The sequence below is a fragment of the Phodopus roborovskii genome, unplaced genomic scaffold (assembly GCF_943737965.1).
Source record: "Phodopus roborovskii unplaced genomic scaffold, PHOROB, whole genome shotgun sequence".
NCBI lineage: Eukaryota > Metazoa > Chordata > Mammalia > Rodentia > Cricetidae > Phodopus > Phodopus roborovskii.
In genome coordinates this window covers 7,334,121-7,352,246 of record NW_026126646.1, presented here as the reverse complement: position 1 = coordinate 7,352,246, position 18,126 = coordinate 7,334,121, and the positions used below count along the sequence as shown (strand labels likewise).

Sequence of the window (18,126 nt, the reverse complement as noted above, 5' to 3'; positions counted from 1 at the left end):
GCCCATCCCAGCCAGTGATCCCTCCTTACTTACATGAGGCCCACCAGGCTGACCTCTGCTAAGTTACAGCAAGGAGAGGCTGGTGGTCTATCTTGACTCTACACCAGTCACAGGGCTAACTTCTACCATCTGCCTTCCCACTAGCAGTCCCCTAGGCCTATCTCCTAATAAGTTAGCACAGGCCCAGGCCACACTGCAAGGGAGGGAGCCTGTTCATCTCTAGCCAGTGGAATTTCCCCCTCCGGTATTTGTGACACAGGGGCAGGTGCCCAGAGAAAAGGGATCTTCTGAATCACCTTCAGGCTGCAAGTCAGTTAGCTGAGGCTACGCCAAGCCAATGAGTACCTTGGCCTCAGTGACTACGAGGTAGTGGCCCTTGTGAGACAGGGCCAGGATTCCCAATAGCCAGATGACCTCCAACTGGTAAAAGCTGTGGCTACGAACAGCGAGCCAGTGGTTCTAACTGCTCTATAAAGAAACGGGAACTGCATCCCCCAATACACGTTGGTTCCAGTAGATTTGGTTCCTGGTAAACAGAATGTTCTAGAATAGAGCCCCCTCAACTCACACACCAAAGAGTAAAAGGTGGCCAAGCAAGCAAACCCAGCTCCAGGTCACACCCAGGCAGAGAACCCTAACAAAGCTGGGGTGGGAGAGAACGCAAAGGACATGCCCGTCCTGGTTCCCAGACAAACTGTCACCTCCAGGAACAGCAGAGGTTAATCTTGAAGTGTTTCACACATATGGTAACGCCTCAAGCCCTCAGAAGTGCCTTTGGTCCTTGTTTCCTGGTGAGGCTACTCTAGATGATAAGGAAGTACAAGCATTTGATCCCTGGCAGTGACCTGTACCTAATACATACATGTATTCCAAGAAACACAGCCTCTATGCCTGGAGTTCAAAGCTCAGGGTTGGGAGGAGATAAGTGCCTCAGCATAGAGACACCCTCATCACAGATGCAGCACCCTGCTCTTCTGGTCTACCTATATCCTAGTGGCCTAACCTTTTCTTCATGTGACTGGTAATGGGATTCCCCCAGGCTCTACCTTGCTGGCAGTTTATAAGCAGGTAGGCTAGGAGGAAGTGAGGATCTCATTTTATGGTTGAGGATGGACTCAAGTTAACTAGTTTTTCAGCTTTAACATCCCCCTGCCACAAACAACTTGGAAAACAACCAAAAGGATTCTGCTTTGGTTCACGAGAACCCTGACCAGGATGACCAAGGCAACCCCCAGGAGGATCAGGTCCAACTTCTGGCTCTCATCCCCCAGAGCCAGAGAAAACAAGCTTGGCAGAAACCTATTAGCTCACTATACAAAATGTTTCTCCCTCTTACCCATTCTAAGATGAAATTCCCAAAGGCTAACACCTAGGAGGCCAGCCTCTGCTACATAGAAAGTTTAGGCCAGCCTGAGCTATATGAGGCCCTATATAAAACAGTTCCAAAGGCTGCTGGAGAGTTATTTTGTTTTGTTTTTTTCCCCCCCTCAGGAGAGGAATGAGAGGTCGCGGAGCTAAGATGTTTCCTTCCAAGGAATATGAGCTTTGTGAGAGGCTTTCCACCTGTACAAGGAAGACCTGATGGAAGGCAATCCAGGGTAACCCAACTGGCCCCACCAGTGACTTCTCCCAAGAAGGGCAACACACAAACATGTTTGATCCAATGGAATGAAGGTCATCTTTTATTTGGGGTCAGTGCAGGCAACACACTGTGGATACAGGGTCCTGCAGCGAAGCTGGAAGAGGAGCATTCGTAGTATTGGAGCTGACCTACCAGAAGTCTTCAGTTACTACACTAAGTGCGACACCTTGTGGTCAGAGGGCAGGTTAACTTTTTACTTCTACTTTAAGAACCAGCACTCTATAAGATTTTTCTTTGATTCTGGGCTGCCAAGAATTTCAGCCAAACAGCGGCAGTGCAGGCCATGAATCTCAGCTCTTGGGAGGCAGAGACAAGCGGATTTCTGAGCTTGAGGACAGTCTGGTCTACAGAGTGAATTCCAGGGCAGCCAGCACTACCCAAAGAAAACCCATCTCAAAAAAACAAAAACAAATAAAAGAGTTGAGATATCACATACAGAGAACACGAATGTTGAGTAAACCAATGTTCTGTCTTATAAGAACTTCAGGAAACAAGGAGACATTGGACTCGACACTTAACAGTTACCAAAGAGCAACCGAGTGTTCCTGGACCAGGAAGAACTGATGTCTAATACTAAAAGATCCAGTCTCTAGGGTTCCACCCACTGCCACCATGCCATGCACAGACACATCTCGGCCTATAGCTGCAGGCTTCACAGGTCTAGGCCCAGCCATGGGTAATCATGCCACCTTTTGGCAACAGCAACATACCCTTCCCCCAAGCCAGGCATGACTTGCTCACAGCCTTCCAGAGGACATTAACACAGACAGTGTGGCATTTAAGAAAGAGGGTGTATAACTAAAGCCTTTTCAGGAGAGGCTATATACTAACTGTAATTTACAGAGCTAAACCAAAATTATCAGACAGGTCGCACTTCAGCTTTACCATCTCTGAAATGAAGTTGGTTTAGGGGCCTCTTTGGGTCCCCTGTGATGACTAATGTCCAACATAGACGATGTCACTGCCTCTACCTGGGGCCCTACAGATGTCAGCTTTCCCAAACAATTACTGCAGATACATTAAACACAAACACTAAAAAGGTAAGATGTTGGTCACAAAGGAGTCCAGCATCTAAAAACTGAGAACTTGCCAGCTTAGAAACTTATATCTGATGTGTTTTCTGGGCAGTTTCCTTTCCATGATCTGTAGAAATCAGCATCTAACACAGGTCACCTAAAAATGATGTTAAGAGAACTTACAGAAGCCTCAATATGTTAAGCCCAGTCCTTGGGGACTTGAGTTCTCCACTGTCTACCAATATAGGAGGAATATAGGCTTCTGGCCAACCAGACACAAGGAATTCAAAGAAAGGCTCACTAGGCACTCAGAGATCCTACTTCTCCATCACTCAAAGGAGCTGAAAGGAGGAGTGGGTATTAAGGTTGATGGCAATACCAGGACCAAACCGCCAAGACTTCACTGTAGTCTTCAGCCACTGTTTGTGGTCAGAGAGCAAGTTGACTCTTCTACCTTAGCAAGAATAGGACAAGCGCTTTCTATAAGTACTCTCTCTCTCTCTCATTCAGAAGCAGTTTTACAATCCGCTCCTCTCCTAGACCCCCAGCTCACTTAGCCCCACTATGAAGCCTTCAGCTCCTCCACTAAGAACACACAAGAGTACTATTTGATATGCATTAAAGTTTTATATTTTTAAGTGACCAAATCTAATAAAATGGAAAAAAAACAAAAACAAATAAACCAGGTTTACTAAACAGTCCAAAAGACAACACAGGAGTAAGCAATAAAACCAAAGCGTGAGTGGCCCTTGTCCACACCAGCCTCAAGAGGGAGTTAAGACTCTCCAATCTCCTCCAAATCACACATTTTGGTTTTTGCTTTCTTTTTAAGGTTTTTAAAAAGTAAATCCCAGGAGTCCAGCAGGCCTTCCTGTGCTTAGCAGCATGTCCATCCCGCCTGCATGACGCTCTGGCCCGTGTCCCTCAGCAGCAACTATGGATTGCGGCGACTCTTGAGTCTCACTCCTGTGCTATGCTTCTCAGCACATACTTGACAGTGTAGGCAAAGGCTGCAAACCCAACTATAACAAACAAGTTCGCCAAAGCGCCGCCCAGGAGTCCATGATGCCTGTTGGCCTGTGGGAGCCCAGCGAGGTTCGGGCCGGCAGCAGGGGCATGCCCATTGAGGAGCTGGAGCCCATTCTGGCCACGGTGCATCTCCCCATCAGGAACCACGTCTGGCAAGGGAAGGTTCTGGGGCCTGCTACTTAGTTCATCTTGTGCTTTCTGTTTCTGTTTAATTTCCTGAGAGAAAAACACAAGAACCCTCAGTTGTCTTAACAAACCTGCTCTTCCGGGAACAGCACTCGAGTTTTTACAAACCCAGAGCTACCACCCAGATCACAGTTCTCCATTCCCCTGCAGCAGACCCTAACCCAAGAGAGGATAGCTTTTAATCCCTCCCACTTTACAGGTGAAGAAACCAAACAAACAAGGCTTTCAAAATTATTACTCTGTGCCTGAACCAGGTAGCAGCAATTCTGAGTAACAATGAACCATGAAATATCACACCACTGTCCAGTCAGGTGCTTCTGCTCATTGCCATGGTCTCAACTACAGCCCATACCAGGGAACACTTATTGCCACATGGCATAGTACATACCCAGCCCTTGCTATTAAGAAGCAACTGATGTACTTCCTAGCCACTGCTGGTGGAACACTTGAGGAATGGCCACTGATTGGCAAGTTCCATACCTCTACTGGGACAGACTCAGTCCTTAATACTTGTACATGTCCCTCAGGGTCTCCCCAATCCCTGGGCTGTCTTTCCTGCACTGTAGGGTCCTGGAGAAGAGCCAGTTCTGTCACTCAATAATGTGTACACCTGGAGCATAGCCAGCACAGACCCCTATGTCCTGCAGCACTATGGAGGGCCTGCAAGCCCTCTACAACATCTATGGGAACACAGTAGTGGGTACACAAACACAGTTTCTATTTGGAAACAAGTAAACCTGAAAGGGTTTTAACATATGGGAAGACAAAACTGAGTTCCAACTTTTGCTTTCTTACCTCCACAACTTCAGGAAATAATTCACAAAAGACTTTATCTTTTAAATTAAACACTAAACTCTGTGCTGCCAGCTGTCTTTTCTAGGAAGAAAGAGAAGGGAAATATCAGCCAGAAAGCTAGTTTTTGTTGTTGTTGTTGTTCTGTTTTTTGATGCAGAGTTTCGCTGTGTAGTCCTGGCTGTCCTGGAACTCCCTCAGTAGACGAGGCTGTCCTCAAACCCAGAGATCTACATGCCTCTGTCTCACATAAGCTGGGATTAAAGGTGTGTGCCACTACCACCCAGTTAATTTTTAATTAAAAAAAAAAAAAAAAAAAAAATCTTGCTGGGCAGTGCATACCTTTAATCTTAGCAATTGGGAGGCAGAAGCAGGTGGATCTCTGTGAGTTCAAGGCCAGCCTGGACTACAAAGGGAGTTCCAGGACAGCCAAATAGTTACACAGAGAAATTCTGTCTCGAAAAACCCAAAATCAAAACAAAAACTCTTAAAGAGACAGATGTGGTGGTGCACACCTGTAAACCCATAATTCAGGAAGCTGAGGTAAGAGGATCACCACAGATTCAATGTCAGCCTGCCCTACATAATGAGCTCAAGAACACCCTATGCTAATAATGAGACCTTAATATTTGGCAAAACAAAATCTCAAAACAGACTCCTATAGAGTCAAGGATTATAGAAAACACCTAAAATGCTTTCTCTTCTCAAAAATTAGTCTTATGAAGACTTATTTATGTTTTTGTTATCAATTAACATTAAACATGATTCCTATTATCTAAACATTAGAGACCTAAAACAAGCATGAACAGATGTACATCTCCTTCTCAAGCCTTACAAAGTCTCCTGAGGAGCACAGGAGTGTCAGTGATGCTTAGCAAGGACAAAAGCAGAGTTGGAGACAGAGATGGGCAGTGAGCCAAGGGCCATGTTCTGAGGCAGCCAAAGCAGAGATTTCTACAATGTGGCCAGGAATAGGGCACAATCAGCCCAGGATGAGAGGTTGGAGGCCACAATGTTGCAAGGCCTCGGGCAAGGCGCTGCCACACCTCACCGTGAAGTCCGATGTCTCTATGCTGCCCAGGGTGGGGCCCTTCTCCACCATGAAGCTCAGAAGTCCTGTTAGAATGGTGGAGACAGACCACGCTGGATTCCATGTGTCTGGGTGGAAATCTGTGATGGAGAGACACAGCCTGAAAGAAAGTGATTTTTGTGAGTAAGAATGTATTCCCATGACCACAGACAACTTAGAACATTTCACTACCTGGAAGCTTACCTTGTGTTGCACTTAAACCTCCCATTGGGGGTTATCATGTAAATACTAGGAGGCTTAAATGGAAATTCTCTGGGAAAAATTAGTTTTCCATGATAATAGCCACCTATATACAAAGAAAAACAGTCTTATTAGCCTTGTCAACATCCAGTGTGACTGCTTCTCAACTCTCACCAACCTTACCCAGTTTCCATGGCTCCCATGGTAACCCACTGCCATCTCTATGCTGGCTCGCAGGCTCAACCCACTACTGACTTTATTTACCAGGGTTCATGATACTCCAACATCTCAGCCTGTCCCCCAGCTTCTGACTCTCCATCTATTTATTACAACTATGCCTGCACGAGTCTATAACTATCACCTGCCCACTCTAGCTGGAGAACACCCCTTCTCTCCCCAGACTCTTCATGTTCCTCCCTTACTGAGAACTGAGTGGTCAGAAGAGAACTTGCAAGGAGTCCCAGGCTCCTCCACTACTTCATTTGGTTCCTAGCAAATACATTCCTAGCACCAGCATTTGTCTACAAGGAGAAAAAATTAGGAAACATTCACTTGCATTTCAAAGAAAAGGGTCACATGAATGAATGTCAGGCATGAGCTGGGTGGAAGAGGAATTTACATGCCACGTAACAGTGCAAATTAGGTAAGAAAACAGCAAGTTACTGGACATCAGTTAACTAGCTGCACCAAAGAATACATAAATGAAGGCTGGAGAGATGAGTTAATAGTTAAGAGCCTGCTATGCAAGCATAAAGATCAGAGTTTGGATTCTAGAACCCACTCATAACAAGATGGTCCTACCAATGCCCACAACTCTAACAATGAGAGTGATGGAGACGGATATATTGCTAGGGCCTATTGGCTGCTAGTCTAGCAGAAAAATAAGAGCTCCAGGTTCATGGAGAGTGCCTTAATAGAACAGAGAGACATGACTCTCCTCTAGCTTCCTCATGTTAAGTGTGGACCACCAGCACATGCATGTGCACACCCCAACCCACACTAAAGTGTGATTCTTTGTGTATAAATACACATTATTTATTAATTGCTGGGGGATTAGACCTAGGGCCTTGCACATGCTAAGCAAACACACTACCACTGATCGCTATCCCTACTTTCCAGACAGGTTAAATTACAAAGAACACTCAGTGTTTGTGGGTAGTCATGGTTCTTACCCTCAAAACATGAAGATGTCCCAAAGGAATACTTTTACCAAAATAATCACAGCAAGACAGACCCTCTCTCCTGCAATCAAAGTCAGTTCTTGCCATGGAACACAGGAAGAGAACAGAGAACAGTCTATGAGGGAAGGGTCATAATCATAACCTTGGCCAAAGCCTAGGGACAGAAACCCAGAGAACACAGCAGAACCATAGATGTCTAGCTACTCTAGACATGCTTCCCTTCTGGCTTGTGCTTTGTCAGCATCAACTGTTTCTACATTCTACATTATGCTCCACAATCTGTTTCCATGCACCACTGTTTGTCCCTCACTGCTAGATCTGCATAATACACGGTAAACAGTGGCTCCTCTACTTAATTCTCCTTCCAAAACAATTTCTTTTTGGAATCTACTTTAGGTCCTTTATCCTTTCATGTAAATTTCAAAGTCTTAACAGCCCTAAAATATGAATAAGATAACATTAAGTGATCAATTAGTGTTAAATTATTACCACACTTTCCATAGGAAGCCAATTTTGTACTCTTAGGTTGGGTGTGCCCAAGAGCATTAACAGGGCTCTCACAGAGCTCAGGACAGCATCATACAAAACTGAGGACTGAGGAAAGCTCTTGGACAAGACAACTTAGAGGATTCCTTACAGAATCTGAGAGAATGTTATCTGCAGCTACCAAAGGAGAGTCCGCCCCACTGAGTAGGGACAGCTGAGAGGAGGCAGTAAAGTGGGGAAGACAAGGGTTCGGTGAGTATTTTGGCAGCCTGAGGGACAGTGCCTACATAACTACAAGGAAGAGAAGGAGATGGAAGGACAGGGACACAAGCATTAGTGGCTAAGACACTAGAATTATGGGTTAAGAAATAGGACCAGGTGGAAGCACAGTGACAGGTCAGGTTTGCATTGGCAAGACCCGGTTATCTCCAACAGAGTGATCACGTATCCTTCAGGGCTACCCTCTTTTCCCCTTGTGTCCAGCCCATTCCACGTCAACAAACCTTGGCTGGGCTAGTGCTAGGAGAGTTCTGGTCACACAGTGTTTGAATGTTCACTATTTACTTTAAAATTTAAAACAGGATGGAAGGTTCAGTAGTTAACGGCACCTGCTGCTTTTGTAGAGGACCTAGGGTTTGTTTCTAAGCATCCATATGACTGCTCACAACTGTATGAAACTATAGTTACAAGGAATCCAGCACCTCTATGAGTTCCTGCATACACATCATGTCACATACATGTGTGAACACACACACACACACACACACAAATATATTTAAAAATTAAAAACAATAGCCAGGTGGCGGCGGCTCACACCATTAATCTTGGCACTTGGGAGGCAGACAGACTGATTTCTGTGTGTTTAAGACCAGCCTAGAGAGCAAGTTCTAAGACAGGATCCAAAAATACATAAAGAAACCTGGTCTCAAAAATACAAGAAATACCAAAATCCAAAATAACCTAAAAACTCAAAATAGTTCAAGCATGCCAAACACACAGTGTTTTCTTATTATTTTTACCAACCGTTTGGAAGCCCATTTTCACATCTATTACGGACTGATCAAAAGAAATTTCAAGGGCTCCTTGAGACACATAGTCTGTATGCCTCCCTCACTTCACCACACTCTGCTGCTGTAGGGCTCAAGCAAATTTCTGGTGTATGGCATTGTAAGCAGCATGATCATGACATGCACAAACATTTGCCTCCCCCACAGCCCCTGAAGACTCATTATCCAAAACAAATTACCCCAAAACTTGGGATTTCTGGACCAAAGGAGAACCTGGTAAAGAAGTCTCAGCCAAACCAACTACAAAAGGGTTTGGCCTTTTGCTCTCAAACAAATGTCCCAAACAATACTTTTATTTATGCTGAGGATGGAACCCAGAGCCTCACAGAACCACTAAAACCTCCTCTCTGAAGTGTTCCACTTATAAGCAAAGACCTGTTGTTTGTGCCATCTTAAGTTAAACCTGGTAGTTGGACGCAGAGGATTGCCCACCTGGCCTGTGAGATGGTGTCAATATTGCCAATCGGACCCTAGAAATCTGCTGACTGACAATTCCAAGGGCTAATCTGTCAAGATCACTGAGGGCCCTAATAGTATCTGGTTATCTGAGGGATCAGGACACCAAGTCAACACTAGCAAGCAGAAAAGAGAGGTGAGAACCTGTTAGGTCCTGATCCTTCCTAAGCCTTGCATGCCTCCACTTAGTTTGAAAACTATTCTGACAACTAATAAATACCTAGCCAAAAAGTGAGAGAGACAGAGTGAGAGAGCAGAGAGAGAGAGAGAGAAGAGAGAAGAGAGAAGAGAGAAGAGAGAGAGAGAGAGAGAGAGAAGCCAGATGGTGTTGGTGTGTGCTTTTAATCCCAGCACTTGGAAGGCAGAGGCAAGCAGAATCAGAGGCAAGCCTGGTTTACAAAGTGAGTTTCAAGACAGCCAGGATAGTTATAAAGAGAAACCCTGTCTCGAAAAACCAAAAGTGCCTAGCACCGATAAAAATATATATATATATATATATATATATATATATATATATATATTTTTTTTTTTTTTTTTTTTTTTTTTTTTTTAACATTCCAATCCCAGTTCCCCCTCCCTTCTCTCCTCCCACTACCCTTACTTACCCACCCCATCTGGTCCTCAGAGAGGGTAAGGCGTCTCCTAGGACGTTTACTAAGTCTGTCCCATCATCTCTTTGAGGCAGGATCAACGTACTTCTCCACCCTCCATACCCATGTCTAGGCCAAGCAAGGTATCTCTCCATACAGAATGGCTCCACTAAGTCAGTTTGTGCACTGGAGTTAGATCTTGGACCCACTGCCAGTGGCCTCTTGTACTGTCCCAGCTGCACCATTGTCACATATATTAAGGGAGTCTAGTTCAGTCTTATGCAGGTTCCCCATTGTCAGACCTGGGTCAGCAATCTCTCACTAGCTCAGGTCAGATGATTCTGTGGGTTTGCCCATCATGGTCTTGACTCCTTTGTTCATGTTATCACTATTCCCTTACTTCCATTGCACTCCAGGAGCTTGGCCCAATGGCTAGTTATGGGTTTCTGCATCTGCTTCCATCTGTTTCTGGAAGAGGGTTCTAGCTTCCCTCGGGTTGTGCATTGTAGGCTGGGCATCTTTTGCTTTATGCTTGCTATCCACTTATGATATGAGTGAGCACATACTACATTTGTTTTTCTGGGTCTGGGTTACCTCACTCAGGATGGTTTTTCTAGTTCTGTCCATCTGCCTGCAACTAGCACAAATTTTTTTACATTTCCTTTGGCCTTAGACACAGAAGAATGTTTTACTGTTTATTCCAATTTATTACTATCTGTTTTTCCTTGGGCTAGAAAGATGGTTCAGCAGTTAAGAGCACGTGCTGTTCTAGCAGGAGGATTCAGGTTCAATTCCCAGCACCCACATGGTAGATCACAATCATCTATAACTCCAGGATCTGACAGCCTCTTCTGTGGGCACCAGGCACACATCTGGCATACAGACATATAGGCAAGTAAATACCCATACACATAAAATGAAATTTTAAAAATACCTTTTCCCCACCTCCAACCAACATAAGAGGCTGGAGAAATGCAGATGGTAATTACTAACAGTCCAGAAATTCTAAACTGAGCAAACATTTCTAGAATTCAGAGAAATACTATGATGAGATTCTGAAAGACTGTTATGATGCATATTTCTTTCTACTCACCTTCATAAGGAGTCATCTCAGGGCCTCGGACAACATAATGCCTAAGAGAGAGAGAAGCAAATTACTTGATCTGTAGACCACGAATTCCCTAAAACTAAAGTTCTCACAAAGGGCCTGACACTATTGTTTGAGGGTAACACCCATCACTCTAAGCAACAAGGGGACAGACACATACATCATGGCTCATTCTAAATTCTTCCCTCCTAGGAATTTGGTGTTTTAGTGGGTGGCAGGCAAAGGTGCCTAATGGCCACTCAAACAGAACCTAGGCACCAAGTGTCTGATGAGTTTCTTCAGTGACATACATGCCACATGTGCTGACCAAGCTCACTGTTGAGGAGCTACATGTGCTTTGAGCAAACGCCCAGGGTCAGGAATCTAGATGCTTCTTTCTGCATTCCTTTGGACTTCACTCCACCTACCTCTTCCCTTCATTACTTTTTTGGTCTTTTCAGTCTAGCAAATCTTAAGTGAGAGCTGGAGAGATGAATCAGTGGGTAAAGGCACACACTACCAATCTGACAACCTGAGTTCGATTTCCTAGGATTAAATGGTGGAAGAAGAGAATTGACTCCTAAAATTGTCCTCTGGCTTCTACATATATGTGGTGGCACATTGCACCCACAATAAATACAATTAAAAAAAAAAAAAAAAAAACCTGCTTTAATTTCTATCTCAAGCAAGTCCTTCCTAGAACATAATCAAATCAAAGGGTAGACTTAGAGAACTCTAACAAGTGCATGAAGAAGAATTCCACATACAACAAAGGTAAACCATCAATGAAACTTGTTCCCATACCAGGCAACTATGTCCCAGGGACCACATCTGATTTTTTATCACTGGAACAGGGTTACTTCTAATGCCACCAAAGAGACTCCTCGTGCATTTCCCCTGTCAACAACATTCAATCTGCAAAATAATTTTTTAATTTGGGAAAATCTTCTCTAGATTTTGAAAATCCTAAAAGTAGTAAAGTTTTGTTTGTTTGTTGAGACAGGTTTTCCTATGTAACAGTCCTGGCTGGAACTTACTTTGTGACCAGGCTGGTCATGAACTCAAAAGATCTGCCAGCTTCTGCCTCTTGAGTGCTGGGACTAAAGGCATGCACCACTACACCTGGTGGTTTTTTTTTTTTTTTAAAAAAGATCAAACCCATCAAAGCAAGATAAATTTCTTTAAAAAAAAAAAAAAAAGGAAAGGGAAAAAAAAAGAGTGGGGGGCTTACTACACAGTACTGGCTAGCCTGGAACTCAAGAGATCCACCTGCCTCTGCCTCCTGATGTGTACCCCACCCAGTGAGAAATGCTCACCAAAGCTGGTAATGAGCATTTCCACAGAGAACATATAATTTCATGACTCTACACTTTTAACACAGCAAAAGAACTACCGTGAAACAAATCAAGGGTTAGTGTCAAGACTTTGCCACTAATGCTCCCAGGCTATATAGCTAATTCCCAGTGTCAAGAGGCAAAATGCAGCCTAGCCCTAATTTACATAAATAACATCTGAGAGCTTTGCATACCCAAAGCCTACAATGAGGACTACCCAAGATTTCTGTCCATCTGAAGCTGAGGAATTACCAGACTGCCTCTGTGATGACCAGGCCCACCAGATAGACCACAAAAGAACCTACAAGAGAGTGACTATGATGCAGGGTGAGCAGGGATGCAGAAGCTTACCATTCAAGAATATTTGAAGGGAGGGGCTCCGCACAGATGTAAGGCACCGGATCTTTCTTAATTCGAAGGTAGTCCTGTTTCAATCTCTGTGTTGCTGTTGTTGGAGCTCTCTTATTGCTGTTATTGCTCATCTATTTAAAGAAAAAGAAAAAGCACCTCTATTTACAACCAACACAAGAACATATACATGCTTTCCTTACTATAAACAATTTTAGCAGATGACTACCTCTGCTCTCCTCTCTGCAGCCCACCAAGCATCAAGTCCTTCCCTCAGCTCTTTTTCTATATATCCCTACCACCATCACCACTCTTTTATTCAACATGATACCAAGTATTTAACAGAGATGCAAGGTAGAAAGAACCATGAAGCTGCATTCCTGTTCCCAAAGAATTACAAATTAGTTCATTCAAGTGAGATCTGGGTAGGCATGCTGAAGCCAGCCTGCACCAGCTCCAAAGATAAACTCTACAAATCTGTTCGGCAACACCTCAGTAATGGACATTTCACAACAAGACATTAGTGAGTACCACAGGCCTTCTCCTGCCTTGGAAGCCTGTTACACATTTATCAATGGTCACAAAGAACAACAGTAGGGGCAAAGAGGTGAGGTGATACTTTTAGAGATCTAGACGCTTACAGGAGGCAGAGGAGAAGGCATGTTTAGGGGAGCACATTGGTCACCATGTCAGGCAAGAGCTCAAACACAGTGAAGGACAAAGAACAAACTAGCCAGAGAGACAAAGCCAAACTTCCAAAATCCCAAGAATATTAGGCCCTAGTCTTAAGGTACATGTGGTGGTTTGAATAAGAATGGCCTCTATACGCCTATCGAGAGTGGCACTATTAGCAGATGTGGCTTTGTTGGAAACTGGATCACTGTGGGCTTTAAGGTCTCAGATGCTCAAGCTAGGCCCAGATAGGCATTCACTTCTGCTGCCTGTGGATCAAGATGTAGAGCTCTCAGCTCCAGCACCATGTCTATCCAAATGCTGCCATGCTTCCTGCCATGACAGTAATGGACTAAACCTCTGAAACTGTAACCCAGCCCCACGTAAATGTTTTCCTTTATAAGAGTTGCCATGGTCATGGTTCACAGCAATCGAACACTAACTAAGACAGTCATCAGGACCTTCTATTAGGAAGATCACTCTGGGGCCTCAACACAAGGCAGCAGTAAAGGGTACATACAGGGAGTGGAACTATATGACAATGATGAAGAAAAGGGACTAGGGCTTTTGAAATAGCTCAGTGAGCAGGTAAAAGTGCTTGCCAGACAAGACTGACGAAAGGAGTTTGAAAGGAGTTTGATCCTCAGGACCCAGATAATGGAAGAAAAAGAACTATCTGCTTCAAACTGTCCTCTGAACTTCACACACAAGCCCACACACATGCACACGCATGCACAAACATACATGCATTCACAAACAAAAAATATAACAAAAACGTTTAAAGAGAAGAGCCCAGCTGAATATGGAGGTACACATCTTTAATCACAGCACTTGGGGGGGGGGGCAGAGGCAGGCAATCTAAGTTTGAGGCCAGACCTCGGTCTACATAGTAAGACTCTGTCTCAAAAGAGAAAGGAACTGAATCAGGGGCTCAGAACCCTTAGCTATACTCCATCCAGAAGACAAGGAGGCAGTGGTGGAGGGAATAGGGTTCCTACTGCCACGGATATCAGAAGAGCTCCTACTTGCTCTCTTTTCTCATGGTTTAAGACAAAAACAAAAAAAAAAAAAAAAAATTCTACAACTAAAAATAAAGTATAAAAACAATTAGTCATAAAATACAATTGAGGGGCCACTTGAGAATATACAAATTAGAGAGGAGACCATAGGCTGGTAAGATTGAGATAGTTGAGTGGAGATACTTGTTGCCAAGTCTCATGACCTGAATTTAATTTCCAGGATCTGTATGACTATTACAAGTTGTTCTCTGACCTCTATGCGTAAGCTATGGCACACACCTCCCCACTACCAAAAATAAATATATTTAAGTTTAAGTGAAAACGGCAGGAGATGAACTTGGCTGTAACAGAGCAGGCTGGACATGAGCAGTTACAGATGGCCATTATCTTGTGATACTGGAAACCCGTATTTGCCCATTACAGCCTCCTCCTTTTTCTCCTACCATTATTACTTAGCCGCTCTATCCCTAACCTGTCTCACATAGTGCCGTCTGGTCACTTTAACCATGACTCCAGACATCAGCAAACATCAATAGCTGTGAATCCCTATCCTAAGCTCCCTAACCAGATAACCCTAAAGTCAACCCTGCCCTAGCCTTTGTATGAATTAGTCCCTGAGACAGCCACATGTTCTTTCTCTTCAGCGTTTGCTTATACATATGTGAGAGTCAACAACTTTTAACCCTCTAATCTGGCTAATTTCTTGGTAGACACCATCACCACAGACCTCTGCATCTGCCCCCTCTACCAGTACTGATACCTCATAACAACCAGGGCTTGGTATGTACTTACTCTGTAACCTCAGGCCCTACAGAGACGACAACTCAGCCAGGGTATCCACCACAGCTCTCATGTGCACAGTCTCAGCAAAGTGCCCACATGGCTGCTCAATTAGGGAAGTGGGGGGATGAACCCTAATCCACACATTATTTGCTCACTTCCTTCCGATCCCAATAACCATAATGCAGAAACACATTATTTTCTTGCCAACCAGGAGCCTCAGATCTCACACTTCAGTCGATCGTGTGCACTAAAAATCATTGCAGTTTAACCATTCACTCCCCACCAAAGACAGCAGATAAATGGAAACAGCTTCTTTCTCTGCCAAACCTTTAAAACACCCCATCTAGACATGGTTCTCATAGTACCTAATAAAGCCCAACCTTCCTAGCCTAATTTGGACTGGTAGGAAATACACATACATCCTTCCCTACCTGGTCTGAGCTACATCTATTAGGGTCAAGTGCCTCCTTTTCCTTCACAACCACCTCCACCACCACTACCATCACCACCCCCATGTTCTAAAAGTATAATGCACAAGAACGTTTCTGGCAGAATCAAGGGCCTTTGCCTGATTCTTCCAAGAATGCTCACACCAGGAACAAAGTTACTGTCCAGCATGGCCAAAAAATGCTTCCAGAAAGCACTGTCCCCAAGTTCTTGGCTTCAGAAGCCATGTGGGACAGAGAGCTCAACCTGTCCAGCACCTAGTGAGAAACAAAGCAATAGCCAATGATTCACAAGGACCACAAGGCTTATTCTTTCTGTTCACCCTTGAAGTTAATATTCCAACATGTACAATATTAGTGGACACACGTGCACGCGCACGCGCGCGCACACACACACACACACACACACACACACACAGGAAACTAGCAAGGTTACTTGTGCCAGGCTAAAATGTATCTCAGTTGGTTTAAGTGTTTGCCCAGCATGAAGCCCTGGGTTTGATTCCCAGCACCACCACATAAACAGACTGTGGTAGTGCATACTTGTCCTCCCAGAAGTGGATAGGTAGAGGCAGAGGATCATAAGTTCAAAGCCATCCTAAGCTATACAGCTTGGAATACATGAAATCCTGTCTTAAAAAAAAAAAAAAAGACGGGTGTGGTGAAACATATCTTTAATCTTGGCACTTGGGATTCACAGGCAGGCAAATCTGTGTGAGTTTGAGGCCAGCCTGGTCTACAGAGTAAGGTTCAGAATAACCAGGGCTACACAATACCCTGTCTCAAAACAAAAAAAAAAAAAAAAAAAAAAAAAAAAAAAAAAAAAAAAAAAACCAAAACCAAAACCAAAACCCCAAAACTGATTTTGCCTAGTCAGTCACAAAACAAAGGTCCTTCTCATACTTGCTTTTACTTTTTTTTTTTTTTTTTTTTTTTTAGACAAGGTCTCACTATGTAGCTCTGACTGTCCTGGAATTTACCACTTAGACCAGACTGGCCTCAAACTCAAAGATGCTCCTGCCTCTGCACCCCAAATGCTGATATTAATGGAATGTGCTGCTATGACTGGCTTTAAGGTTTTTTTTTTTTTTCCTTTCTGCACTGGAAATTTAACCTAGAGCCTCACACATGGTGGGCAAGTGTCATATCACTAAGCTGCATCCCCAGCCTCAAACTGGTTTTTAGACATAAAACCATATTTACAGTTCAACTATTCAGTTGTTCCTCCTTTACCTCACTCGGAACAGCACTTTCTTTCATGATTCTCCTGGGGGACTGTAGGTGACAAGAAGCAGCCAGTCACTAGCAGTCTTCTCTGTCCCACATCACTGCACCAAGGTGGTAGTTCCTTTCCTTTTGGACCCCTCTCTCTCTCTCTCTCTCTCTCTCTCTCTCTCTCTCTCTCTCTCTCTCTCTCACACACACACACACACACACACACACACACCCCAGTAGTCAGGTCAGGTGACCACGTGGAATGAGACCTTGGCCTAACTGATCAGCAGGGTACATGACACACCCAAAGCCAGGACTTTCAGGAAGTTTTACCTTCGCCACTTACACACACACACACACACACACACACACACACCCCTACCCCTGACAGTGGAGCTGACACTGATTTCAGGAACACCATGATGCGCAAACTATGAATCCAAGTTGTAGCACCTAGACCTAGCTCTGCCTATAGATCATACACGGGGCTTTCCGATTAAATAAAATCCTAAAATTCCCCTTTTCCCTGACACTAAATTACCACTTCACACACCTGGAATGAATAAATCTTTGCACCACTCTACTCTTACCAAAAAAAAAAAAAAAAAAAAAAAAAAAAAAAAGCTATTGTTATGGACTTGTTGGCTTAGTATGGACCACGGCCTTATCTCTTCCTAGTTGTCTATGTGGATCTAACAACATGTTGGGAACTTGACTTGTGTTACCTACTAAGTGATGGACACGGAAAGGTGAAGTCATTGGTTAGTAAAAGTGGACGTAAGTCCCCACCGTCCTCACCCGCCGCCCCGGCTCCCGCTGAGGGCAGGCAGGGTCTTGTTCGGGGGAGAGGAGGGGGGCCCAAGTCCCACTCCTACTGTCAAGTGTTCTATTACATCCAAGGGCATAACGGTGGACACGCTCGTTTCTGTTGGAGCTTATTAAGTAGTCTGAGGTTCTAACCGGTCACGATGAGAGAGGGCACTCAACGGCTGCCTCCCCCGCGACACAAGACTCACCAACCCCGACTACTCCTTGGAAGTATCTCAAGTTCACCAACCAACCAACCAACAGGCCTCTTCGTGGGAGACTCTGCCGCGTGGCAAAACCAAACCTCTCAACCTGCCCAAAGGACTAACCCCAAGCGCCCTCAGTAACCGACCTCTGGTCCGCGAAGGGACGCTCGGGGTCGGGGGCCACGGCAGGCAGGAAACGTTAAGGAGCCGGACCCGACGTGCGGAGTCCCCCGAGTCCCCGCCCGCCGCTGTGGCCGGCTCCGGCGGGGCGAACGAGCGGCCCGAGGCCCCGAGCAGCCCGCGAGCGCTCACCTCTCCCTGAGGCCGCCGCCGCGTTCAGGTTCGCCGTGGTCGAGGCCAGAGCAGGGTGCGGAAGAGTGGGGCCCGTTCTGTGAGCCGCACCCGCGCTGGGACTCAGCCCACCGCACCCGCCGCAGCGTCTTCGCTGCTACCGCCGCTCAGCTTCCAAGATGGCCGCCCGAGGGGTGGCCCAG

At 44.9% G+C, this 18,126-nt stretch overlaps 1 protein-coding gene across 3 annotated transcripts; it reads right to left on the bottom strand.

The window, feature by feature from the left end:
* Positions 1-3,265: 3,265 nt before the first annotated feature.
* Positions 3,266-18,126, bottom strand: Ube2j2 (ubiquitin conjugating enzyme E2 J2). 3 transcript variants are annotated; one of them, XM_051173820.1, is made up of 7 exons: positions 17,945-18,124; positions 12,488-12,618; positions 10,809-10,849; positions 5,939-6,041; positions 5,717-5,855; positions 4,669-4,749; positions 3,266-3,903 (listed from the first exon to the last, which is right to left on the bottom strand). In XM_051173820.1, the coding sequence occupies exons 2-7, from the start codon at positions 12,616-12,618 to the stop codon at positions 3,619-3,621; spliced, it is 780 nt and encodes a 259-aa protein (XP_051029777.1). In that variant the 5' UTR covers positions 17,945-18,124; the 3' UTR covers positions 3,266-3,618. The 3 variants fall into 3 exon arrangements, with proteins under 3 accessions (XP_051029777.1, XP_051029778.1, XP_051029779.1); XM_051173821.1 differs by lacking the exon at positions 17,945-18,124 and adding an exon at positions 17,779-17,826; XM_051173822.1 differs by lacking the exon at positions 4,669-4,749 and having other exon boundaries at positions 17,945-18,126.

Excerpts from the sequence above, each read along its gene's own strand:
- Ube2j2 (XM_051173820.1), bottom strand. The coding sequence starts at position 12,618 with ATGAGCAATAACAGCAATAAGAGAGCTCCAACAACAGCAACACAGAGA. Across the intron at positions 5,856-5,938 it reads AGGTTTAAGTGCAACACAAG|GCTGTGTCTCTCCATCACAG; the intron begins GTAAGCTTCCAG and ends ACTTTCTTTCAG. Across the intron at positions 3,904-4,668 it reads TATTTCCTGAAGTTGTGGAG|GAAATTAAACAGAAACAGAA; the intron begins GTAAGAAAGCAA and ends TTTTTCTCTCAG.